Raw genomic sequence first — 18,360 nt, forward strand, 5'->3', positions numbered from 1 at the left:
ATGCCAGACACTACAAATATGCAACGTGGGCAGGACAATTTATTAAACAAAAATACTAAGCGTATAATCCAAATATTACAATCAGAGGAAACAAGTTTTTCCATGCCATGGACTCTCTTTTAGCTCCAAAACCTGGAAAGTGGATTTTAAACACTATTCTATAGAGATCATAAAAATATCTACGCTATACATCGGACTTATATTAGCCGATCTAAGAGTGGCATGTCTGTTCCTGATAGTCCTACCAATCGATTAGTCCTATATAGGCTAAGAATATAAAAAACAGCCTACGTATTCAGGTGGGTTGCACATAGGGCTGTTTGAAAACCGAATGATTTCGAGAGCCTACCCATCGCATCCAAAGGCTTGAAACTGCAGTTAAGAGCTAAACAAACCAGCCTCGAATTTCAAGCCCCAGTCTCACGTACACAGTTCTGCATTAAACAGCAGCACTTTTATTGCCAGATCCTGGGAAGGCTGGGGCTGACGCTGACCCTTACCTGGCGTTTGGTCTGGAGTTGGGGTCGGGGCGCTCTCCAGTGTGCTATTACCATTGGCCAGTTTGTGTTAACTGTTGCTTGGGGCCATCAGGGCATTGGGAGTGTGTGCCGTTCGATGCAAAATGTTGAATTCGTTAAGCAAGACTGGCACGCACGCGATAATCCCACTCGGCCATACAGTGAACACTGTCTGGCACGTCTTGCCTAAGGCAGAAATAATCAGAGAAATCACTAAGAACTGTAGAACAATTTACATCGATTTTATCATCCTTCTTTTGAGTAAATGTTGGCCCGCTTTTATACTGATTCTGCGTCGATTAGACCACTGTACCACAGTGGAGAAATCCCCGCACAATCGAAGTTCTGAAGATGTCAGCAATATTACAACTTATTCTTTTTGCTGTGTGCTGGTTTAACTTGGCAAATCACGTAGGTGTGCCACTAAATCATAGAATCGGCTGTAAACACCTTCTGGGCTAATATTCCAGGAGCGACGCGACCCATATTTCTACATAAATAATTCTGTCGGAAATGAGTTCTTCTCGCGAGAAAGTAATTATGCCATCATCAGTCGTTTTCATCAGTCCGTTGTCGGTTGTCGGTTGTCGGTTGTCCGTTGGCAGGGCGGGGGGAGCCAAACACCAAGCTCAGTCCCCGTGGCATTAAGGGACGGGGTAATTAAAATGGCAAAAATAAATGCCTATTAAGAGCATTTACCAGTGATTGACACTTTAAGGCATAATTCCACGCCGCAAAATGGTACCTCAAGAAAGTGTCGCCGCGACAGACCACGCGGCCACGGAGGCAAGCAAATGTCGAGCTATCGATTTATGGGAGAGGCGCACAGTAAGCCAAGTCGGAGGAGGACCGTCTAACCCGCTTTAAAAGTTTGTTTGTGCGGCTTGAAGCCCGCCCGGCTGTCTCGCCTCCCACTCCAGACACTTTAATTAAAGAACTTTATTTGAGTAGCGACATTTCGAGGGCACAAGGATCTGTGGAATTCCTCATTTCGGAACCATGTGCAAATTATGCTTATGCCTCAGAAAAGGATAGCCTTTGTGCAGCTTTTACTGGAACAGCTTTAAACTTGTAGCCAGAACGGAAACGATAGAAAGTGGTAGAATGGTTCCCTATCCACTCCCCAGCCATAGAGGACTGCAAAAACAGACGTTTTGTATTAATTAATGTTAATCTGTACGTATGTAGGTATTCCTCGTGCATGTGTATGTAATTACTGCAGTGTAATCCATTTAATGAATTTGTACACACCTCAAACGCAGGCAAGCGGGGAAAATGTTTGAACTTTGTTCGCTGCTTGTTCGTTAAAGCAAAGTTTTGCTGAGCTTATTGTCGTGGTAGCGCCCCATGGTAGCCCCATGTGTCTGTCTAGTCATGGTATTTGCGGTGCGGAATTCGTTTATTTCGGCCCCATCATGATGCAGACACGACCGACTTTTGCGCGGGGCGTAACGAAATCATGTTATGCAAATTATCATAATTCCCAAATGCCAGTCAATAAAAATTCGACATACAATCTTTTTTTGGGGGGTCATCCGCTGAACGAACATTCCTTGGAAGCTTCCTGCCACATTCACATACAAATGTACACATCTCGACATCCGCGTGAGGCATTGAGCAAATGGAATGAAACCAATCAATTTACATTCATATACAGCATGAATCAATCGGCATTACATACTTATGTTAATTCAATAATAGCGGTCTGGCTTAATGTTTATGGTCGTCCTTTAATGATATGCAATTGGAGCGACGCGACCAATTGAGTGCAGTCTACTTAATCGAAGGGTCGAAACATTGAATACTCTTTCAGTTTCTGTTTTCAGGCAGCACAATCTATCGTACGAGTTCCGTTCCGTATACAAAGCAAATCGTACAGCAGTTAAGAGCACACTTCTAAGAGAAATAAATACTGAGGGAAACGTAGGAGCGCGATCAGCGGCTGAATTGCTCTCTCCGCTCGATAAGCAATCGAGGGAACAAAATTTGCTGAGTGGTCGAAGCTTTAGTTACTCTTTCGGCGGATCAGCTATCTGTCGTGGAGTAATTCTGTATATGTATATACTATGAGGTCTAAACATATTCGTAATACCCTTGGCAGAGTATCAAAACAGCTGTAAAAAACGATCGACAGTAAATACAAGTAGAAAATGGTGCAATGTATGCCCTCACAGCGAACACACGTAGATTCTGATTAGATTGAGTGGAAAATAGAGCTATAGAAGACTGTAAGCCCAGAAGAACACACCCGATAATCGCGTAAGTGACCGACCGGAAAAGATCTGTGTTGTAATGACCGAGGAGACGCTCGGCAAGCCCGTGTTATGCGTGGGCTGCACGGTCATCGATTTTGTGACGATCACCAGCAGCTACCCCAAGGAGGACACCGATCGACGCTGCCTGGACGGTTTCGTGCAGCGAGGCGGCAACGCCTCCAATGTGAGCACTGTCTTGGGCGTGCTAGGGTCGAAGGTTGACTTCTTTGGAATGCTGAGCAGATCGGATGCGTTTCGAGTGCTGCTGGAGGATTTGCGGCGGAGGAACATCGGCACGAGCCACTGTCCGCAAACGGACAAGGACCCGCCGTTCTCATCGGTGATACTTGCCCAGGACTCCGGCACGCGCACCATCATCCACTGCAACAAGAACTATCCGCAAGTCACCTGGGAGGACTTCAAGAAGATCGACCTAACGCGATATGGATGGGTCCACTTTGAGGCTCGCAATGTCGCAGAGACCTCCAGGATGATGCAGAGCATTGTAGAGCACAACTGCATCAGCGGGGAACGCATTATCATATCCCTAGACTTCGAGACGCTGTACGAACAGAACCTGAAGTTGTGCTATCCCTGCGACTATGTGGTCTTCTCCAAAGAACTGGCCAGCCAGAAGGGCTGGAAGAGCCCAAAAGACACTTGCGAATCCCTTGCCGCCAACCTGTCTTTGCAGGGGACACTGAAACCGCCGGTGATCATCTGTCCCTGGGGTAGCGCAGGCGCAGTCTACCTGGATGCCAGTGGCAACTACCACGAGCTGCCCCCGTACAAGCCCCAAAAGGTGGTGGACACACTGGGCGCGGGCGATAGCTTCATGGCTGGCTTCATTTATGGCACCCACGTGCATAAGTGGGATTTAGCGGAGGCTGTGGACTTTGCCAATCGTGTGGCCAGCCACAAGATCACCAAATTCGGCTATGATCACATTGGAGAGCTTAGATTGGCCTAGAAACAATGGGAAATAGCTCCAGCAGCTTGGTTTTAAAAGATATTCCTATCGAAAGTCTCCATAATCCACTCCTAAGTGGCTCTGCAGAAACTCTGCCTTATTTTCGTTGAAAGTTTCTTGCTGCATCCTCAAGGATGGCAGAGCTTTTGTATTTTCACAAATTTTATAAACTTGTCAAAGTCATTACGAATATATGTATGTATGGGTGTATGTATTATGATTATATGTTTTTAGCATCATCAGATGCGACTGCCGGTATCCAGAAATATGTGTGGGGAGCACGGCAGAATGATTGTTACTGCTCCCAAGCTTAGAGCCTCGCTTCCCATTCGAATGCCCAGTAGTTGTCTATGTGAACTTTATGAAGTCCGCTCGCTGGTCGTCCATGTCCGAGCCGATCGCTGAGGAGTTGATGCCAATGCCGCTCGAAGAACCACTTTGCTGCTGACTGTTGTTGGCTTCGATGAGCTATGGAGGGAGACAAGTCTCTGTTAGGGTGCATTTTCCTTAGTTATGCCACAAGGAGGGGAAACCTACCTTGGCCCGCAGGCGCTTTATCGTGCGCAGTCGTTCCAGCCAGTTGGAGGCATACGGGTTCTGCTTTTGCACACTCTGGTAGACTAGCGAGGCAAGCTGAAGGACAACGTAAGAATTAGTTAGCAACCAAATGGTTCATTAAATGGCTCTACTCACATTGGCATGCAGTGCCATTTGACGGGCAAGCAGCGGAGCACTGCGGTCGGACACAATCCTCGGCTGTGGATGGCAGACAAACTTTGATATCTCGGAGCGGGCCTTCACATAGACCCGATTGGAGTTCAGCTCCAGGGGTTCGACAATCACGCAGGCATAGTTAAATTGGCCCTGGAAATGAGAACTCATTTAGTGGACCACATTTTTAACGAGCGTGGGAGTCGCTTGGGTCTTACGGATATGGTGTTCAGGTTATACTCTTCGCCACTCTCGTTGTAGATGATCTTCACGAAATCGTTGCCGATGTGGCCCTTTTTCTCGTTGCAGTTGGGATCGTCCTTCAGCTTGGTGGGCATCAGCGTGGCCACGTGAAAGGTTACCTGCAGAATGTCATCCTTCCAGATATAAGCAAACTTGCCATCGGACCCGTTCCTGTCGAGCCCAATGAACAGGTTGTTCTGCTCGGCCTCCTTCAGACTGACCAGGGTGCCGATGTTGCGCAGGAACTCCACATAGCGCGTGCTGCCGTGCGAGTTGCGCAGGATCTCGACCTCGTTATTGCACTGTCCCTGGCCCACATACAGCACGCCGATTTTGTGCGTCTCAAATGGCGGCACGAGGTCGAACAGCGTCACGGCATTCGAGTGTTCGGGCCCCAGCTTCAGTGGCATTTCCGTGACTCCCAGTGACCCCGTGCTGTACAGCTGCAGGAACACAAAGCTGGGATTCATGCACAGCTTGGCATTGATCGGCGGCTTGGTGGGTCCAAAGTTGCGGAAGCTGCTGGCCGGCGGGGGACGTGCCTTGCCATTGATCACCTCACGCACCGTTGAGATGGTTTTCGATCGTCCCCGCATCATGTCGCCGTTTCCGTTGCCATTGTTTCCGTACTCCGAGGTGGCGCCCACATTCGTTCCATTGCTGCCACTGCTGCTGGACTTGGCCACACCCTGCTGCTGCTGCGGAGGCCCAGACGCACCGCCGAAGCTCGTGATCTTGGTCGCTGCCAGCAGCGGTGGCTGTTTCACGGCAGGCACTGTTGTAGCCGTAGGTGGAGCTAGAGCCGGCGACAACGGAGGCTTGGCCGCCGATACCTGCAATACCGGAGCCGCGGGCAAGGTGATTCCCGCCGACGCATGCTGGCTGCTGACGTCATCCGCCGAATGCTGTTTGGGCGGTAAGGTGCTGCTCTCTGGCTGCAGGTCTTGGGCAACCTGCGGAGGCGTTGAGCCGGCTATCTCTTCCGGAATGGCCTCGCAGCTGACGCGCATGTCCTTGGTGCTGTACTGAACACTCTTCTTCTTCAGCGTAAGCTGGCTTTGCGGCTCATCCACCGTCTTAACCGGCTCCTGAGAGAGCGGCGCCGGTTTGGCGGTCAGAAACGCCTGCCGCCAGCTGGAGCTCATCTCTGGGCTGGAGTTAACTCGACGCACGGGATTTCGGGCCCGGCTCTGCGCATCTTCAAACGCCAGCGAGTCGTCGTCGGCCTCGCCATCGCTCACACTCCCGCAGAGAGCTGCCTCCTTGCCGCGCTTGCCAGGTGCAGTAACACGTGGTATGGGAATGGCTGCAGTTCCCGAAGGACCGCTACCGTTGCCGTTTCCATTGCCATTACCGCTGCCAACGCCGCCAACCGAATGAATCTCCTCCTGACGCTGTAGGGCGCGGGCCTTGGCCCGCAGCTCGCTTGTGGGTGCGGCTACAGCCGGACTGGGACTGGGTGGTTTCACGGGTTGTTGCTCTGCCGTTTCCTGTTCCGCATCTGCTTCCGGTTGCGGCTGTACCTGCACTGCGTTGTCCTGCAGTGTGCTGTCCGGCCCAAACACGCCCCCGTAGGCCGTGGGCAGGAAGAGCGACACGACATTGTTGAAGGGCAGATCCTGTCCGAAGCAGTCGTTGGTGATGGGGTTCTGGATGCGCGTGATCCACGAGATGTTGCCAGTCGGACGCCGGATAAAGATCTCCGCCCAACCGGTGCAGGCACGCACACAAACCGGCTGCTGGACAACAGATCCCGCGGGACTCATGCTGGCCGAAGACTGCGACAAGGAGTTGCCCAGCAGCGAGGTGTTACTTCCCGTATGGGGTCCGTCGCCAAACCCTCCTCCGCCCAGTGCCTCGGGGTTGGAACCCCGACGCGAGAGTGCATCAAGCGAGGCTGTCGAGCTGTTGGAGATCTGTCGGTGCGGATGGTTGGTGGCCGCCGAATTGGACGAGGAGGAAGAGGTGAGCTCCGTGCTACCGGCCGACTCGTTGCCGCTGCTGTGCTGCAGGCTCACCTTCGTGTAGCGGCGCTCCCGCTCGGGGGAGAGCGGTGCAGCTGCATCGCTCAGACTCTTCGAATTGAGGCTGATGCTAGGGGCCTTGCCCAGATGCGCGCACCGCTCGCAGAGGCCGCTGCGCGTGGGTGCAGATGGGCAGCCGGAAGTGGTAATGGTCACCAGGTTGTTGCCCACAAGCCAGGTCTGCGAGACACCATCCTTCAGCAAAAACTCGGCTGCAGGCAGACTGCAACGAAGCAAAGGGGTTAAAAAGAGGGTCTTAAGAGGCTTTCATACGTACCGCTTTGGTGGCGACGGACAGGGCGAGAAAGTGTGACGGGAGAGAAAATCGAAGCAGGTCTCTGCCAGCTCCGTGTGGAAGTTTCGCAGCCCGTTGTTCATCTGTGGCCGCATCTCGGGGTCATTTCGGGCCGTGGCATTCTTCCGGCTGCCGCGCTCTGTGAGACTTGTGCTGCGCTTGCGGCTGGACGAGTCCTCGTTCAGGGAGTTCAGGTTGACAATGTCGTTTGACAGCATCTTGGCATTCGACTGCATCGACTGTGGGACAGGGCGCAATCAACCAGAGCAGGTTACAAAGTCTGGGTCTCTCTACTTACACTCTTGATGTAGCTCACGCAGTTCTTGCGCAGCTCCAGCTTGCACTTGAGGAACCACCCGGCTATGACATGGTGGGCCAGCGACACCGTGTAGTGGTCGTAGCGATGCGGCTTCGTGTACGGCAGTGAGATGGCAAACACGTACATATTGTGCATGGACGTGAAGTTGGTGAAGAGATGCTTCGACAGGTGGATCAGCACTGGCCAAACAAAATAGAGGGTAAAAGTCCTCTGGATATTCCATTTACTTACACGACAGAAACTCCAGCACTGGAATGGCCAGGGTGTTCGTGTCGGACATCTTGCTCATCTGCAGCAGCACCTCCGGCAGCTTCCGCATCAGCGACTCTGGCATTTCCAGTATCAGGATGGTCATGGTGTTGATGCAAACGCTGGCGATGCCAGTGAGCACGCGGGCATTGAGGGCCGTGATGATGCTGTAGTGCTGAGGCGGCTGCAGGCACTCGTGGTAGATCACCAGCGAGGCGATGGCGGGCAGCACCAGAGCATGAAATTCGTCGGTGGAGCGCTTGAACTTGTTGTTGCTGACTGAATTGATCTTGAAGAGGGTGTTGGCCAGCTCCTCGATGTCATTGCCCTGGATGAGTGCCTTGTTCTGCAGCATTTTCGGTAGCTCCTTGATGACCAGCTCGAACACTTGAAAGTCCGTGTCCTGCTCCAGGCACCGCACAATCAACTTGCATACGCGTCGTATCGAAATCGCAGTGGCATGGGCCTGCGGCAGCAGCGGCGAGTCAATGCCCAAATAATGGCTGAACTTTACCGCCTCATTGCTGCCCTCTGGATAGCCAATATGGTAGGAGGCGTTGGCACGCGCTTTGAGTATCCAAGTGAATATCTATGGCGATAGGCAAAATTATATAAAAAGGAAGGTAAGAAGTTCCTTTACTCACTTTAAGCCGCACAATACTGGTCTGCTCGAAGATCTTGGGATAATCGTAGTGCAGCTCAAGGTGCTCCAGCAAAATGTTGAATATCTTCATGGCATGCACAGCCGGAAGGCGATGCAGCTTGATGGCAAAAACCTTGACCAGCCCATCGACAGCAGCGATGATGTCGGCCACCTCCGACTCATTCTTTATGGCCACCAACCCCTCCAGCAGAGGCGCCCCAGAATCAGCGGCTGCCAGATGACGCATGTGATCGAAGGGACGGTTAATGAGCGCCTCAAGAGTGTCCAGCAGATCCACACAGCGCTTGGTGTCGCAGTGCAGAGCAAAGTTGGAAAGGGCCCGCGCCACTGCCACGCGCACCTGCACACTGGGCTCCTGGTGGATCTGTGCCAGATGGGTGAGGACTACGCGGTTGAGTATCTCCTCCTCGTAGCAGGGGCGGTTCTGGTCCATGATGCGCACCAGCGACTCGATCGTCTTTATGCGAACATTCACATTGGCCATGCGGTAGTAGCGGCGGACGAAGTGGGTCAGCACCTGCAGCCACTCCGGTCGTGTGGCGGTCACCTGACGCGATCGGTACTCGATTAGGGCCAGCACAGAGGCTTCTGGCCGCCTCTCTGCCACACGCTCAATGAGATCGTAGATGCGATCGACATTGCCCAGTATCTGAGAGCGATCCTGCTGCAGCAGCTTCTCGATGCAGTCGATGTTCTCGTGGAAACTTATCTGCAGATACTGTAGGCGATCCTTGTTCATGCCGGTGACCTCTGTGTGGATGGGACATCAATTAATCATTGATAAACGTTGCCTGTAATGCTTGTAATACCTACCGTAATACTCAATGTTGTTCACAATCGCCGACATGATGTCGCAGATCCTGTCCCATATGATCTCCGACAGGCGCGCCTTGTTAATCACCATGCGCACGCTGAGGATCACCTCGTACGTGACGATCACCTGCTGACTATCCAGTACCTGGAAAAACACAAAATACTCATACACATGTGTACGCATGGATACACAAGTAGGGGCCCTTACACGCAGGAATCCAGTGAGGACATTCGTCGCATACGTCATCGACGAGACCTGGAAAATGATGTTCGAGGCGAAGATGTTCATCGTCAGGTGGAAGACAGCTCCGCGCACTAGCTGCGCATCGTCGTAGAGGGATCGATCGTTGAGGATGCTGCACATCATCTTCATGGAATGATAGCCCAGCTGGGTGCCCAACAGGTTCTTCATTATCTGAAAATGGAAAGCATAACAAAATAAGAATTCTCCATCATGTTTCATCGTTTTAAGATCCTTTCAACCTAAACGGATGATATTCTTGCGGTTCATTCTTTCCGAGTGTTTAAAATCATTTCCATAATATTTTTGGCAGAGATTGTATTCCAAAATTCAAAAAACGATTCCCCAAAGATGAAAAAAATTGTCGTTAAGGAGTTTATTACGGTTAAGAAGGTGCGCTACTTGCCAAAGCCGCCACCACCTCCGCCGCCACCGCCGCCACCGCCCCAACGCCATGTGCTCGTGGTGGGGAGCTGCACCTTGGACCTGGTCACGGTGTGCGATGTTCATCCCACGGCCGGCGTGGATCAGCGCACCAGCGAGGGATGCTGGCGACGCGGCGGTAGCGCATCGGACATGTGCAGCGTTCTGCGTCGCCTGGGAACGGCGTGCGAGTTCCTTGGGCGACTGAGCAGGGCCAGGGCGTTCGAGGATCTGTTGACCAGCTTCCGCTCGATGGGTATCGACATCTCGCACTGTCCGATGTCGGCCCACCAGCCGACGCACCGCAGCATCATCACGATTCGAGGCTGCGAAACGCACACCATCCTGGAGTACTCGAATCGCCGACAAGAGCTCACCTTCCAGCAGTTCCTTGGTGCCGTCGACTACCAGATGATTTCGTGGGTGCACTTTGAGCCCCGCAGTCCCAAGGAAACGGTGCGCATGGTACAGGCCGTGCGCGACTTCAACGAGCGCTGCCCGGAGGAGAGAATCATCCTGTCCGCCGACCTGGCCAGCCTCAAGAAGCCCAGCCTGATGGTGGCCGACCTGGTGGACTATGTGTTTGTCCGCAAGCACCTGAAGCATGCGAATTCCTTCATGAACGGACACGAGACGGTGTGGGCCGTACGTGACGGACTACGTCAAGTGCGTGCCGAATGGGAGAAGAATCAGCCCCGAAAGACGCCCCACCCCACACAGGGCTTTCCGCCCGTGGACCCAAGCCACTGCCCAGCCCCACCGCAGGACGTCCCCACCATTATCTACAACAACTATGCGGAGGGGGCCAGCTGCCTGCTGCCCGACGACACCTTCTTCAAGGTGGGCCCGCATACGCCGCAAAAGATCGTGGACGTGATCGGTGAAAACGAGACGTTCGCGGCAGCAGTCATCTATGCGTTGCTGGAGCCAAAACTGCGGCTGCGCGACGCCCTGGAGTACGGCACTCGAGCGGCTGTCTTCAAGGTGCAACAGGATGGATTCGATGGTCTGCGCTGCATGCCTAAGGATCTCATCGGATGCTACTACGCATAAGCGCCTGAGCGACTAAGCGGCAGAGCGGCTGAGCCTGAGGTCATGACCAAACTGGGTTATCAGGCATCGTTCCTCTTAGCATGAGTTTTGGCCTTGAGTTTGGCTGGAAAAACACCAACAGCTGAAGAGTAGCAGTGATTCGAAGAATAAACTGATTCATTGATCGTTGTTTAGTTAATCATCCATCTGGGAGCATGTCGGTGCTGTCGATAAGAAGTCGCGCAGAATGTGTAATTCTCTGATAAGACGGTGCCTGGGACTGGAGTTCCATTGCAAATACCCAACTAGATATTGACTGAGGGAATTTTCATTAGCATTAATAAACGAATGTCAATGCAATCTCGGAAGCGATTGCCACCAAATGATGATGTGATGTGGAGGAAATAAAAAGGTAGCCGTCGTCAAACCAGTGCCGCATTCGCTATTCGAAGCGCAACAAGATACTAATTCAAATGGAAAGTGAGTGGGGCAAATGGAGACAGACATTCGATCAAAGGATTACTAAACCAGAGCTTATTTGCTTGCAGATCGTTTAATGCTGATACTGCTGTTCCTGGCGGCATCTGCCAGTGCTTCGCATGACCCGAGCGTCGCGTCCGTGTGCCGGCTTTCGGCCGTCTGGAGACTGCTACCCGATGAGCACCACTGCGGGAAGTTCTATGTCTGCACTGGCGATGTAGAAGACCCCTACCAGGAGTTCAGCTGCCCCCCCTCCTATCGCTTCCACAGCGAGCAGGGGATCTGTGTGCCCGGCGCATGCAGCGACGTGGCCAGCTCCTGTAACTCCACCACCAGTGCGGAGCGCATACAGAGCGACTGCACCCGCTATCGCCGCTGCACCCCAGGCGGAGCCTACTCAGTGGCGCGTTGCGTTAGTGGCAGCTACTTCGACAGCGGACGGCGCGCCTGTCTGCCAGTGGCCCTGACGGCAGCCCACCAGTGCAGCTGTCTGCTCCCGGACCACGCCACGGTGGAGAATCCCAGCGACTGCGAGACCTACTTCCGCTGCGAGGACGGCGAGGCGGTGCTCGTTCAGTGCCCAGCGGGTCAATACTTTGAGAGCAGCGTGGGCAGCTGTCTGCTCGACACGACTGGCATCTGTTTCGAGAAACCCACGCTGCCGCCGGCTCTGACGGACCACGCGCTCGCCCTGGACGAGTGCATCAGTACAGGCAGTCGTCTGGCGCCCCACAGCCGGGACTGCGGCCGCTACTATGTCTGTGCGGACAGGCGAGTCCTCGAGATGAGGTGTCCCAGGGGCCAGTACTTTGATACGGTACACCATTACTGCACTCTGGACGTCTCCAGAGAGTGCCAGAGACACGAGAGCGAGAAGAAACCTGAAGAGGAGACAGAGGCGGCGGCAATAGCAAAGAAACCACCGCCACCACCGGAACGGGAAGTATTCGGTAGCTACGATAAGTTCTCGTCAAAGTTCGTTTCATTTTGAGATATATGAAATACTTAATTAATAAACGATTAGAAGTTCCATACCATCATCGTCTTATCGACACGTAACAAATGGCCAATGTAAGCCGGAGGAATGCACACGGCATAGATAGACTTCAATTTTCCAATTGGAATAATTATATTATCGTAGGGATTATCCTGCACTAAATATTATAATCCAAGAGATTATTTCGCTTCTACGGACTGACAGCCAAATATATTCCGTTTTTGGTTGAAAAAGCTTCTTGCCTGCCAAACAGATCGGGTGTGGGTGTGCCTTTGGGGCGGAGGGAAGCGAGGTAAACAGAGAGAGTAGCGGAATAAAAAACAGTAGTGGAAAAATGGAATCAGATAATATTTTAAAATTATAATAATTAGGTCATTAGGTAGAAAGAGGATAAACGAAGTGCAAGAAGTAACATAACAACACAATTGGCAGTCGTTGTTTCTATATTTTTGTCTGTTTTTTCCATCTCTCATGACAATTGCGAGCAAAATTCAAAGAGATCGCGGAAAGATCTTCCCCCTTTTGTTCCCTTTTACGAAAAGTGATACAAATCACAGAGAGCGAGATAGAGAGAGAGAGATACCAATACCAATGTACCAATGATCCCAATTCCGGCGCTTACGTATAAAATATGTTTTATAAGCTAAATATATCATTAACTCACACATACTATACTATATACTGACTGAGTCCCGGGTATAAAACTAAGGCCTGCGGCAAGACCAGCGGCTCACAAAATTCCCGATCTTTTAGACAAACATTTCGTTTTATCCTTATATACATATATATCCAGAAAAATCTCACCTTGAAGGAGGACTGGCAGTATCGCGAACAGTCGACGGTTCGGCACAAAGTGATGATGCACTGTGGAAGCGCCTCGCTGGGGAATATAGTGTAGCCAATGACCATCTCCAAAATGTTAAGGCACTGCAGGCCTATGTCGACGTCGGTGAGGGTGCAGCTCAATTCGCAGGCATTCCTGGACAGACGATAAAGACTTTAGCATGTAGCAAATACTGAGAATATATCTGACTGGATCACCCACTGTACGATTCCAACGAGAATGTCTTTGTCCAGATGGGCTGCGTTAAACTTGATAAGATTGACCAGCATGTCAAGGTAGGGGCACAGGAGATTATCCTCGGTTATGGCTGGGATCCACAGCAGCATAAATTTTCCAATCTGCCAAAAAAGACACATGGCAATTAAGTTAAAGTTCCCCGAGCACATGGTGCATTGGGGCAGCACCTTACCTTTTCTTCAAAGTTTGTGATATTCTTCCCGTTTTCTGTGAGTGTGTCCAACAGCTCTAGCAGATGCCGCAGGTCCTCTCGGGCTTCGTGGTTCTGTATGACCAGAAAAAACTTCTCCCGCATGAGAGTAAGGTTCTTGTACTGTGTGTGGATGAGTCGCTTGTAGAAGCTCAGGGCAATCTGTCGCGTTTCAGCCGGCTTGTTGGGCACTATGAGATCATTTGTGATATTCCATAGGTTGGTAATGGAAGTCTGTGGGGACGGAGGATTGGTAGCATGAGGATTGGTTTCGCTCTCTATTGTCTGTCTAGTACATACCTCATCCAAGTTGAAGTTGTGCAGCGCGTCGCCCAGCTCCTTGAGCATCTTGCACCGCTGTGCAACGGGTTGTTCCGGACGCAGCTCCCGCTCATATGGCCGCAGTCTGGTCTCCCCTGCATTGCCTGTGCAAAACGCACCATTAATACAAATAAAGAAGAAGGTTAACACGACGGGGGTGCTCCTCCCACCAAGTGGAGTGGTTCGTTACCTGCCGGCGTCACCTGTTTGAGAAACAGTTTGAACTTTGACTTGTTGTTGGAGCTCATGGTTGATCGTTCTCTGGGCGGTGATCAGTAAATCAACTTGCTGCGTGCACAATTATTGTTCTTTTCGCTGCAATTCTAATAACAAATTTATGCACACAGCTACCAGCTGCTGCTGCACGGCATGCTACATGACAACTACACAGGGATGAAATTGTCACGGAGGCACCTGGCGGCAAAAACGGGCATGTTTTCATATTTCTACATATACTTCACACAGTAACACTAAATACTCTATTTTATATATGTTGATATGTGCATAGTTGTTGCCTATAAATGGAATTTAGATAGAATCTTGGTCTTCTTTGAATGAATTATAATTTTGGTGTTTTTATTGCATAATTTTAATTAACTTAAAGGAAGGGTATAAAATATACTTGGATTTTGAAAGACTTGCTGAAGGAGACAAGATAGGACGAAGATACGAAGACTGTATTGGAGGAATATAAAGTTCCACATATCGGACAAAAAATATTGAAATATATTGATACATACATTTTTTAACATTGCTACTGTTGTGAACAAAAAGGTTTACTTTTAAGCCTGGGAAATCATTTATGGTATATTATATATTTGTATGATCATTTTGACGTCGAAATCGGAATGAAGGTATATTTGCGGTATATCAGTATATAATTTTTTCTTTTTTTTCATAGGTTTTTATTAACAATCTGTCCTATTGGACAATCAGCAGATTACATTGATTAAACGGTAACAATTGAATGAGGTGTGTACTAATATAATAATGATCATCAATTCAATCACAAATTTCATCTATCCATTAAATTGTACTATAGAAAGTTCCAAACATCGTTTGTTTTTCAATTTGCGACCTCTCAAGTCGTATTTACGTGCATCACTTATTCCACTGGAGTGCATTCATATCCTTGTCTCTCGTTCACTTTCAAAGAAGTCGACTTTGGCGCGCAGCTACAGCGACTATCCAATTATGGCATTCTTTTTCGCTCTCTTTGAATCGGTATTTAATCGTTTAATGCGACATTATATGTTTAAACCTTTTTTTCACACAATCAAATGAAAGGGGAATTGAAAATTAGCCAATATAGTAGAGCATTTATTCATTTAACGGCTAAAACTATATGTTCAGTACGAAATGTTCAAGTTAGCTAGTAATTTTAAATAGAATATCAAAATCGAGGAATTTGATTTCCGAATAAGGAAGGAAGGAAGGAGGAAGGAATTATTATATTAGAATATTATAATTAGAATATTAGGATTCGAATATTAGTTAGAATAACTTCCACGAAAACTATGAACCACGAAAAGATTTATCGCAGTTCAGGTGAAAAATATCGTGGTCTTATTTTTTAAGCACTGATAAAGGTAGGGATGGATCGACAAGAAGAATTGTTATTATTATTAGTAATTTTTCCGCAGCTTATCTCAAGCTGTTAAGTAAAGGTAGTTTGAGTGGTTCGTTTTTTTCATAGGTATATTTACGGTGTATTTTGAAAATTAGACCGTTTATTTGATCGACAAGTCCGCTCTCACACTGATTTTCTTGCCACCATGTCTAGCTAGACACCTTTGAAATGCTTATACTTTCATAGTATTTTCTAGTATTTTCCATTATGTTTTAAGACGTGCAATGCACCAATGCAGAAGTCGTGTAGAAATACCATTTAGAGCCGTATCGTAGACCACATCGAATAGTAATTCGTGATCAGCATCGAATTCCTGATCGTTTATTATCAAAATCTCATTTTTTTTAATATTATTGAAAAAAACCTCATTTAAAAAAATGGGTTAACGGAGGTTTTCCCAATAGCGTTTCTATGGGGCTTATATGAAAACAAAACGGTCCAACTTATCAACAAACGTTCACATTTCCGTTAGAGGTGTCGTTTTTATTAATTACATACCAGTATGCAGTCTTTTAGGATAGTGATTCTTCAATCGGATAAATTTATGTTTTAAGGGCTGAGTTTCTTAGCTAGTTAGTAATTTTCAACCGAAACTATGACTAAAAATAAATTGTCAGTATATTTACGGTATATTTTTAAACTGTGACGTATTTTTCGGTATATTTCTGAGGGTCAGACCGTATATCTTATCAATAAATGAACCTTGAGCAATAGCTATTCATTTTAACTAAGCGGCGCATCTAAGCGTCTAGTTTCTCTGCCACATTCTAAAGTTTTCGCCCGTTTTTCCGCCGCCATTGCACAGTGCCGTCAGCGCCACTTTTTTCGTTGCTTTCCGCGCTCGCTAATTGGCAAACCAGATCCACGGAAAAGTACATACGCAAAAGGAACAAAAAGAACAAAAGGAGGAAAACAACAGTTAGTCGTCAAATCTCCGACGCGCGTCTGACAGAGCTGGGAATAAGCTCTATTCACACACTACAATACGTACATTATCGCCCAAGCAGTAGGTATGTATGTACTTATGTGTATACCAAATTAAAGCAATATTTGAACATCAGATTATTACCAGTATATTAGCGTGCAGCAGGCGCCGACGACGTCGCGTCGTCCATATATGTATCACCAAAGTTAGTCTTATTTGGATGTGTGTTTGTGTGTGTGTGTATGTGCCTACTTTTGCCGTCCTGCCGTTTACTTGTGTGCATGTGTGTGTATGTGTGATGAAATGCAATTTTTATTTGGCATTTTTCGCGCCTCAGATTCCAGGCGCATTGCTCTTGATTTCTATACTCGGTACATGCAAGGTATACACAGTATTAGTACGGTATGGTATTGCGTTCGTAAAGCGTTGAAGAAGAACGCGTTTCATAGCAGAGGATCACAACAAGCAAATAATATCATTATCTACCTATACTAGAGAAATGGTCGCCATTTTTGCAGTCCAGTCCAAGTTGGAAAACAAATTCCCCTCTTTCCCCCAGAGAAACTTGAGCAGCAGCACCTGCAGTGCCTCCACTGATCAGGTTACCGGGTATCCCAAATGTCGAGTCACTCGACTATAGCCGTTCTCTCATTGTTTTGGAAAAACGGCGCCGCCATTTTTGACAAGTTCTCGCCACCGAACATTAGTCGGAACTAGTTTCAGGCATTTTCTAATCCAAATTTCATTGTGTTTTAGAAACCAGATTACCATGAGCACCACGGAGGATAACAACAGCAGCAGCCCGGCCACCACGCCCCAGGAGGGCGAGGCCCCTGAGCAGACCAATCCCAGGGATCTCGAGAAGATTGAGGAGGAGAAGCTTAAGTCGAAGTACTCGAGCGGCATGCGTGTGCCCGGAGGCCACTCGGCGTTCCTCCAGAAGCGTCTGCAGAAGGGGGTAAGTGTGCCATGTGCCCATGCCTGGTCCGTCTCACATAATCTCTTACCCTTCTGCAGCAAAAGTTCTTCGATTCGGGTGACTATCAGATGGCCAAGCAGAAGGGTGGCAGCGTCAAGCAGGTCTTTGCCAACAAGGTGACCACCGGCGAAGCCATACCAACACCCGAGACCGTGCCGGCACGCAAGACCTCGATCATTCAGCCCTGCAACAAGTTCCCAGCGACAAGCTAAGCTGTCGTAACGCCTCCCCCAAAACACCCAAACACACATCCCCAAACGCAAAGCCCTCTCCCAGCAGCCCACCCCTCAAATGCTCCTAACATATAATCTAAATTTCAAATGCTAATTGCGGCGCACTTTCAGCCCAACTATAAGCATTTCGCGGATGTTTCAGTCGGTTTTTTTTTTTTTGTGTTCATAAAACTCCCAAAAAAGAGCGGTTCCCCAAAACCTTATTAATTTTTAAGAGAAACTGCTCAGCATATTCCTTCGGTTAAACACACACACACACTACCTGTACCCCCCAAATCTCAAGATCAAGTCATTTCTCATGCCAAGGAAGTTGGGCAGCACGAAGCTTGTTGCAGAATATGCATATATATACCCGTATCTGCGTAACATTATCTTAACCTACCCAGATTGTATGTAGCCTTAAGTATTACCAGCATAATAAACATAAGTTGGAGCCAGCAAGCTACATTTTTCTCGTATTGTAAGACCTCCCAGAAGGCAAAAGTCTCGTTCAAGCTTGCCGAATTCAATTTTTAATGCGAAAACCAAATTGGAAATAGAATCTGTTGTAAATGAAGCCAGGTATATGGCTATTAATTAACTAAAATAAAAGTCCTGTTCGTACTACTACATTGTAATGCTTTTCTCTTAAAACTCTTACTCTTAGTTGGGGAAAACTGGCATTTGGCATTGTAATCTTTAAGGTTGTTTACCTTACCTAATCGGCTAAGATGCATATAATATGCGTACATTTTGTAAATATATAATTAAAATTCACATGAAAAACC

The 18,360-nt window shown here is 48.7% G+C and overlaps 5 protein-coding genes across 5 annotated transcripts; 4 read left to right on the top strand and 1 right to left on the bottom strand.

Moving 5' to 3' along the window:
- Positions 1-2,627: 2,627 nt before the first annotated feature.
- On the top strand, positions 2,628-3,953 carry LOC108151015 (ketohexokinase). Its single transcript, XM_017279376.2, has one exon. The coding sequence runs from the start codon at positions 2,811-2,813 to the stop codon at positions 3,741-3,743; it is 933 nt and encodes a 310-aa protein (XP_017134865.1). The 5' UTR covers positions 2,628-2,810; the 3' UTR covers positions 3,744-3,953.
- LOC108151002 (tuberin) lies at positions 3,849-14,209 on the bottom strand. The gene is made up of 15 exons (XM_017279352.2): positions 14,017-14,209; positions 13,806-13,930; positions 13,488-13,739; positions 13,280-13,416; positions 13,039-13,213; positions 9,270-9,476; positions 9,062-9,206; positions 8,229-8,998; positions 7,567-8,173; positions 7,315-7,514; positions 6,999-7,255; positions 4,673-6,944; positions 4,437-4,607; positions 4,281-4,376; positions 3,849-4,211 (listed from the first exon to the last, which is right to left on the bottom strand). The coding sequence occupies exons 1-15, from the start codon at positions 14,072-14,074 to the stop codon at positions 4,092-4,094; spliced, it is 5,592 nt and encodes a 1,863-aa protein (XP_017134841.1). The 5' UTR covers positions 14,075-14,209; the 3' UTR covers positions 3,849-4,091.
- Positions 9,609-10,959, top strand: LOC108151013 (ketohexokinase). The gene has a single exon (XM_017279374.2). It carries the CDS (start codon positions 9,654-9,656, stop codon positions 10,776-10,778), a length of 1,125 nt encoding a protein of 374 aa, XP_017134863.1. The 5' UTR covers positions 9,609-9,653; the 3' UTR covers positions 10,779-10,959.
- Positions 11,136-12,271, top strand: LOC108151016. Its single transcript, XM_017279377.2, has 2 exons — positions 11,136-11,237; positions 11,306-12,271. The coding sequence occupies exons 1-2, from the start codon at positions 11,231-11,233 to the stop codon at positions 12,226-12,228; spliced, it is 930 nt and encodes a 309-aa protein (XP_017134866.1). The 5' UTR covers positions 11,136-11,230; the 3' UTR covers positions 12,229-12,271.
- A 1,962-nt stretch (positions 14,210-16,171) lies between the features above and the next one.
- Positions 16,172-18,204, top strand: LOC108151026 (cAMP-regulated phosphoprotein 19). The gene is made up of 3 exons (XM_017279386.2): positions 16,172-16,466; positions 17,138-17,339; positions 17,399-18,204. Exons 2-3 carry the CDS (start codon positions 17,151-17,153, stop codon positions 17,570-17,572), a joined length of 363 nt encoding a protein of 120 aa, XP_017134875.1. The 5' UTR covers positions 16,172-16,466; positions 17,138-17,150; the 3' UTR covers positions 17,573-18,204.
- Positions 18,205-18,360: the final 156 nt, after the last annotated feature.

Source organism: Drosophila miranda, chromosome XR, assembly GCF_003369915.1.
Source record: "Drosophila miranda strain MSH22 chromosome XR, D.miranda_PacBio2.1, whole genome shotgun sequence".
Classification (NCBI taxonomy): Eukaryota; Metazoa; Arthropoda; class Insecta; order Diptera; family Drosophilidae; genus Drosophila; species Drosophila miranda.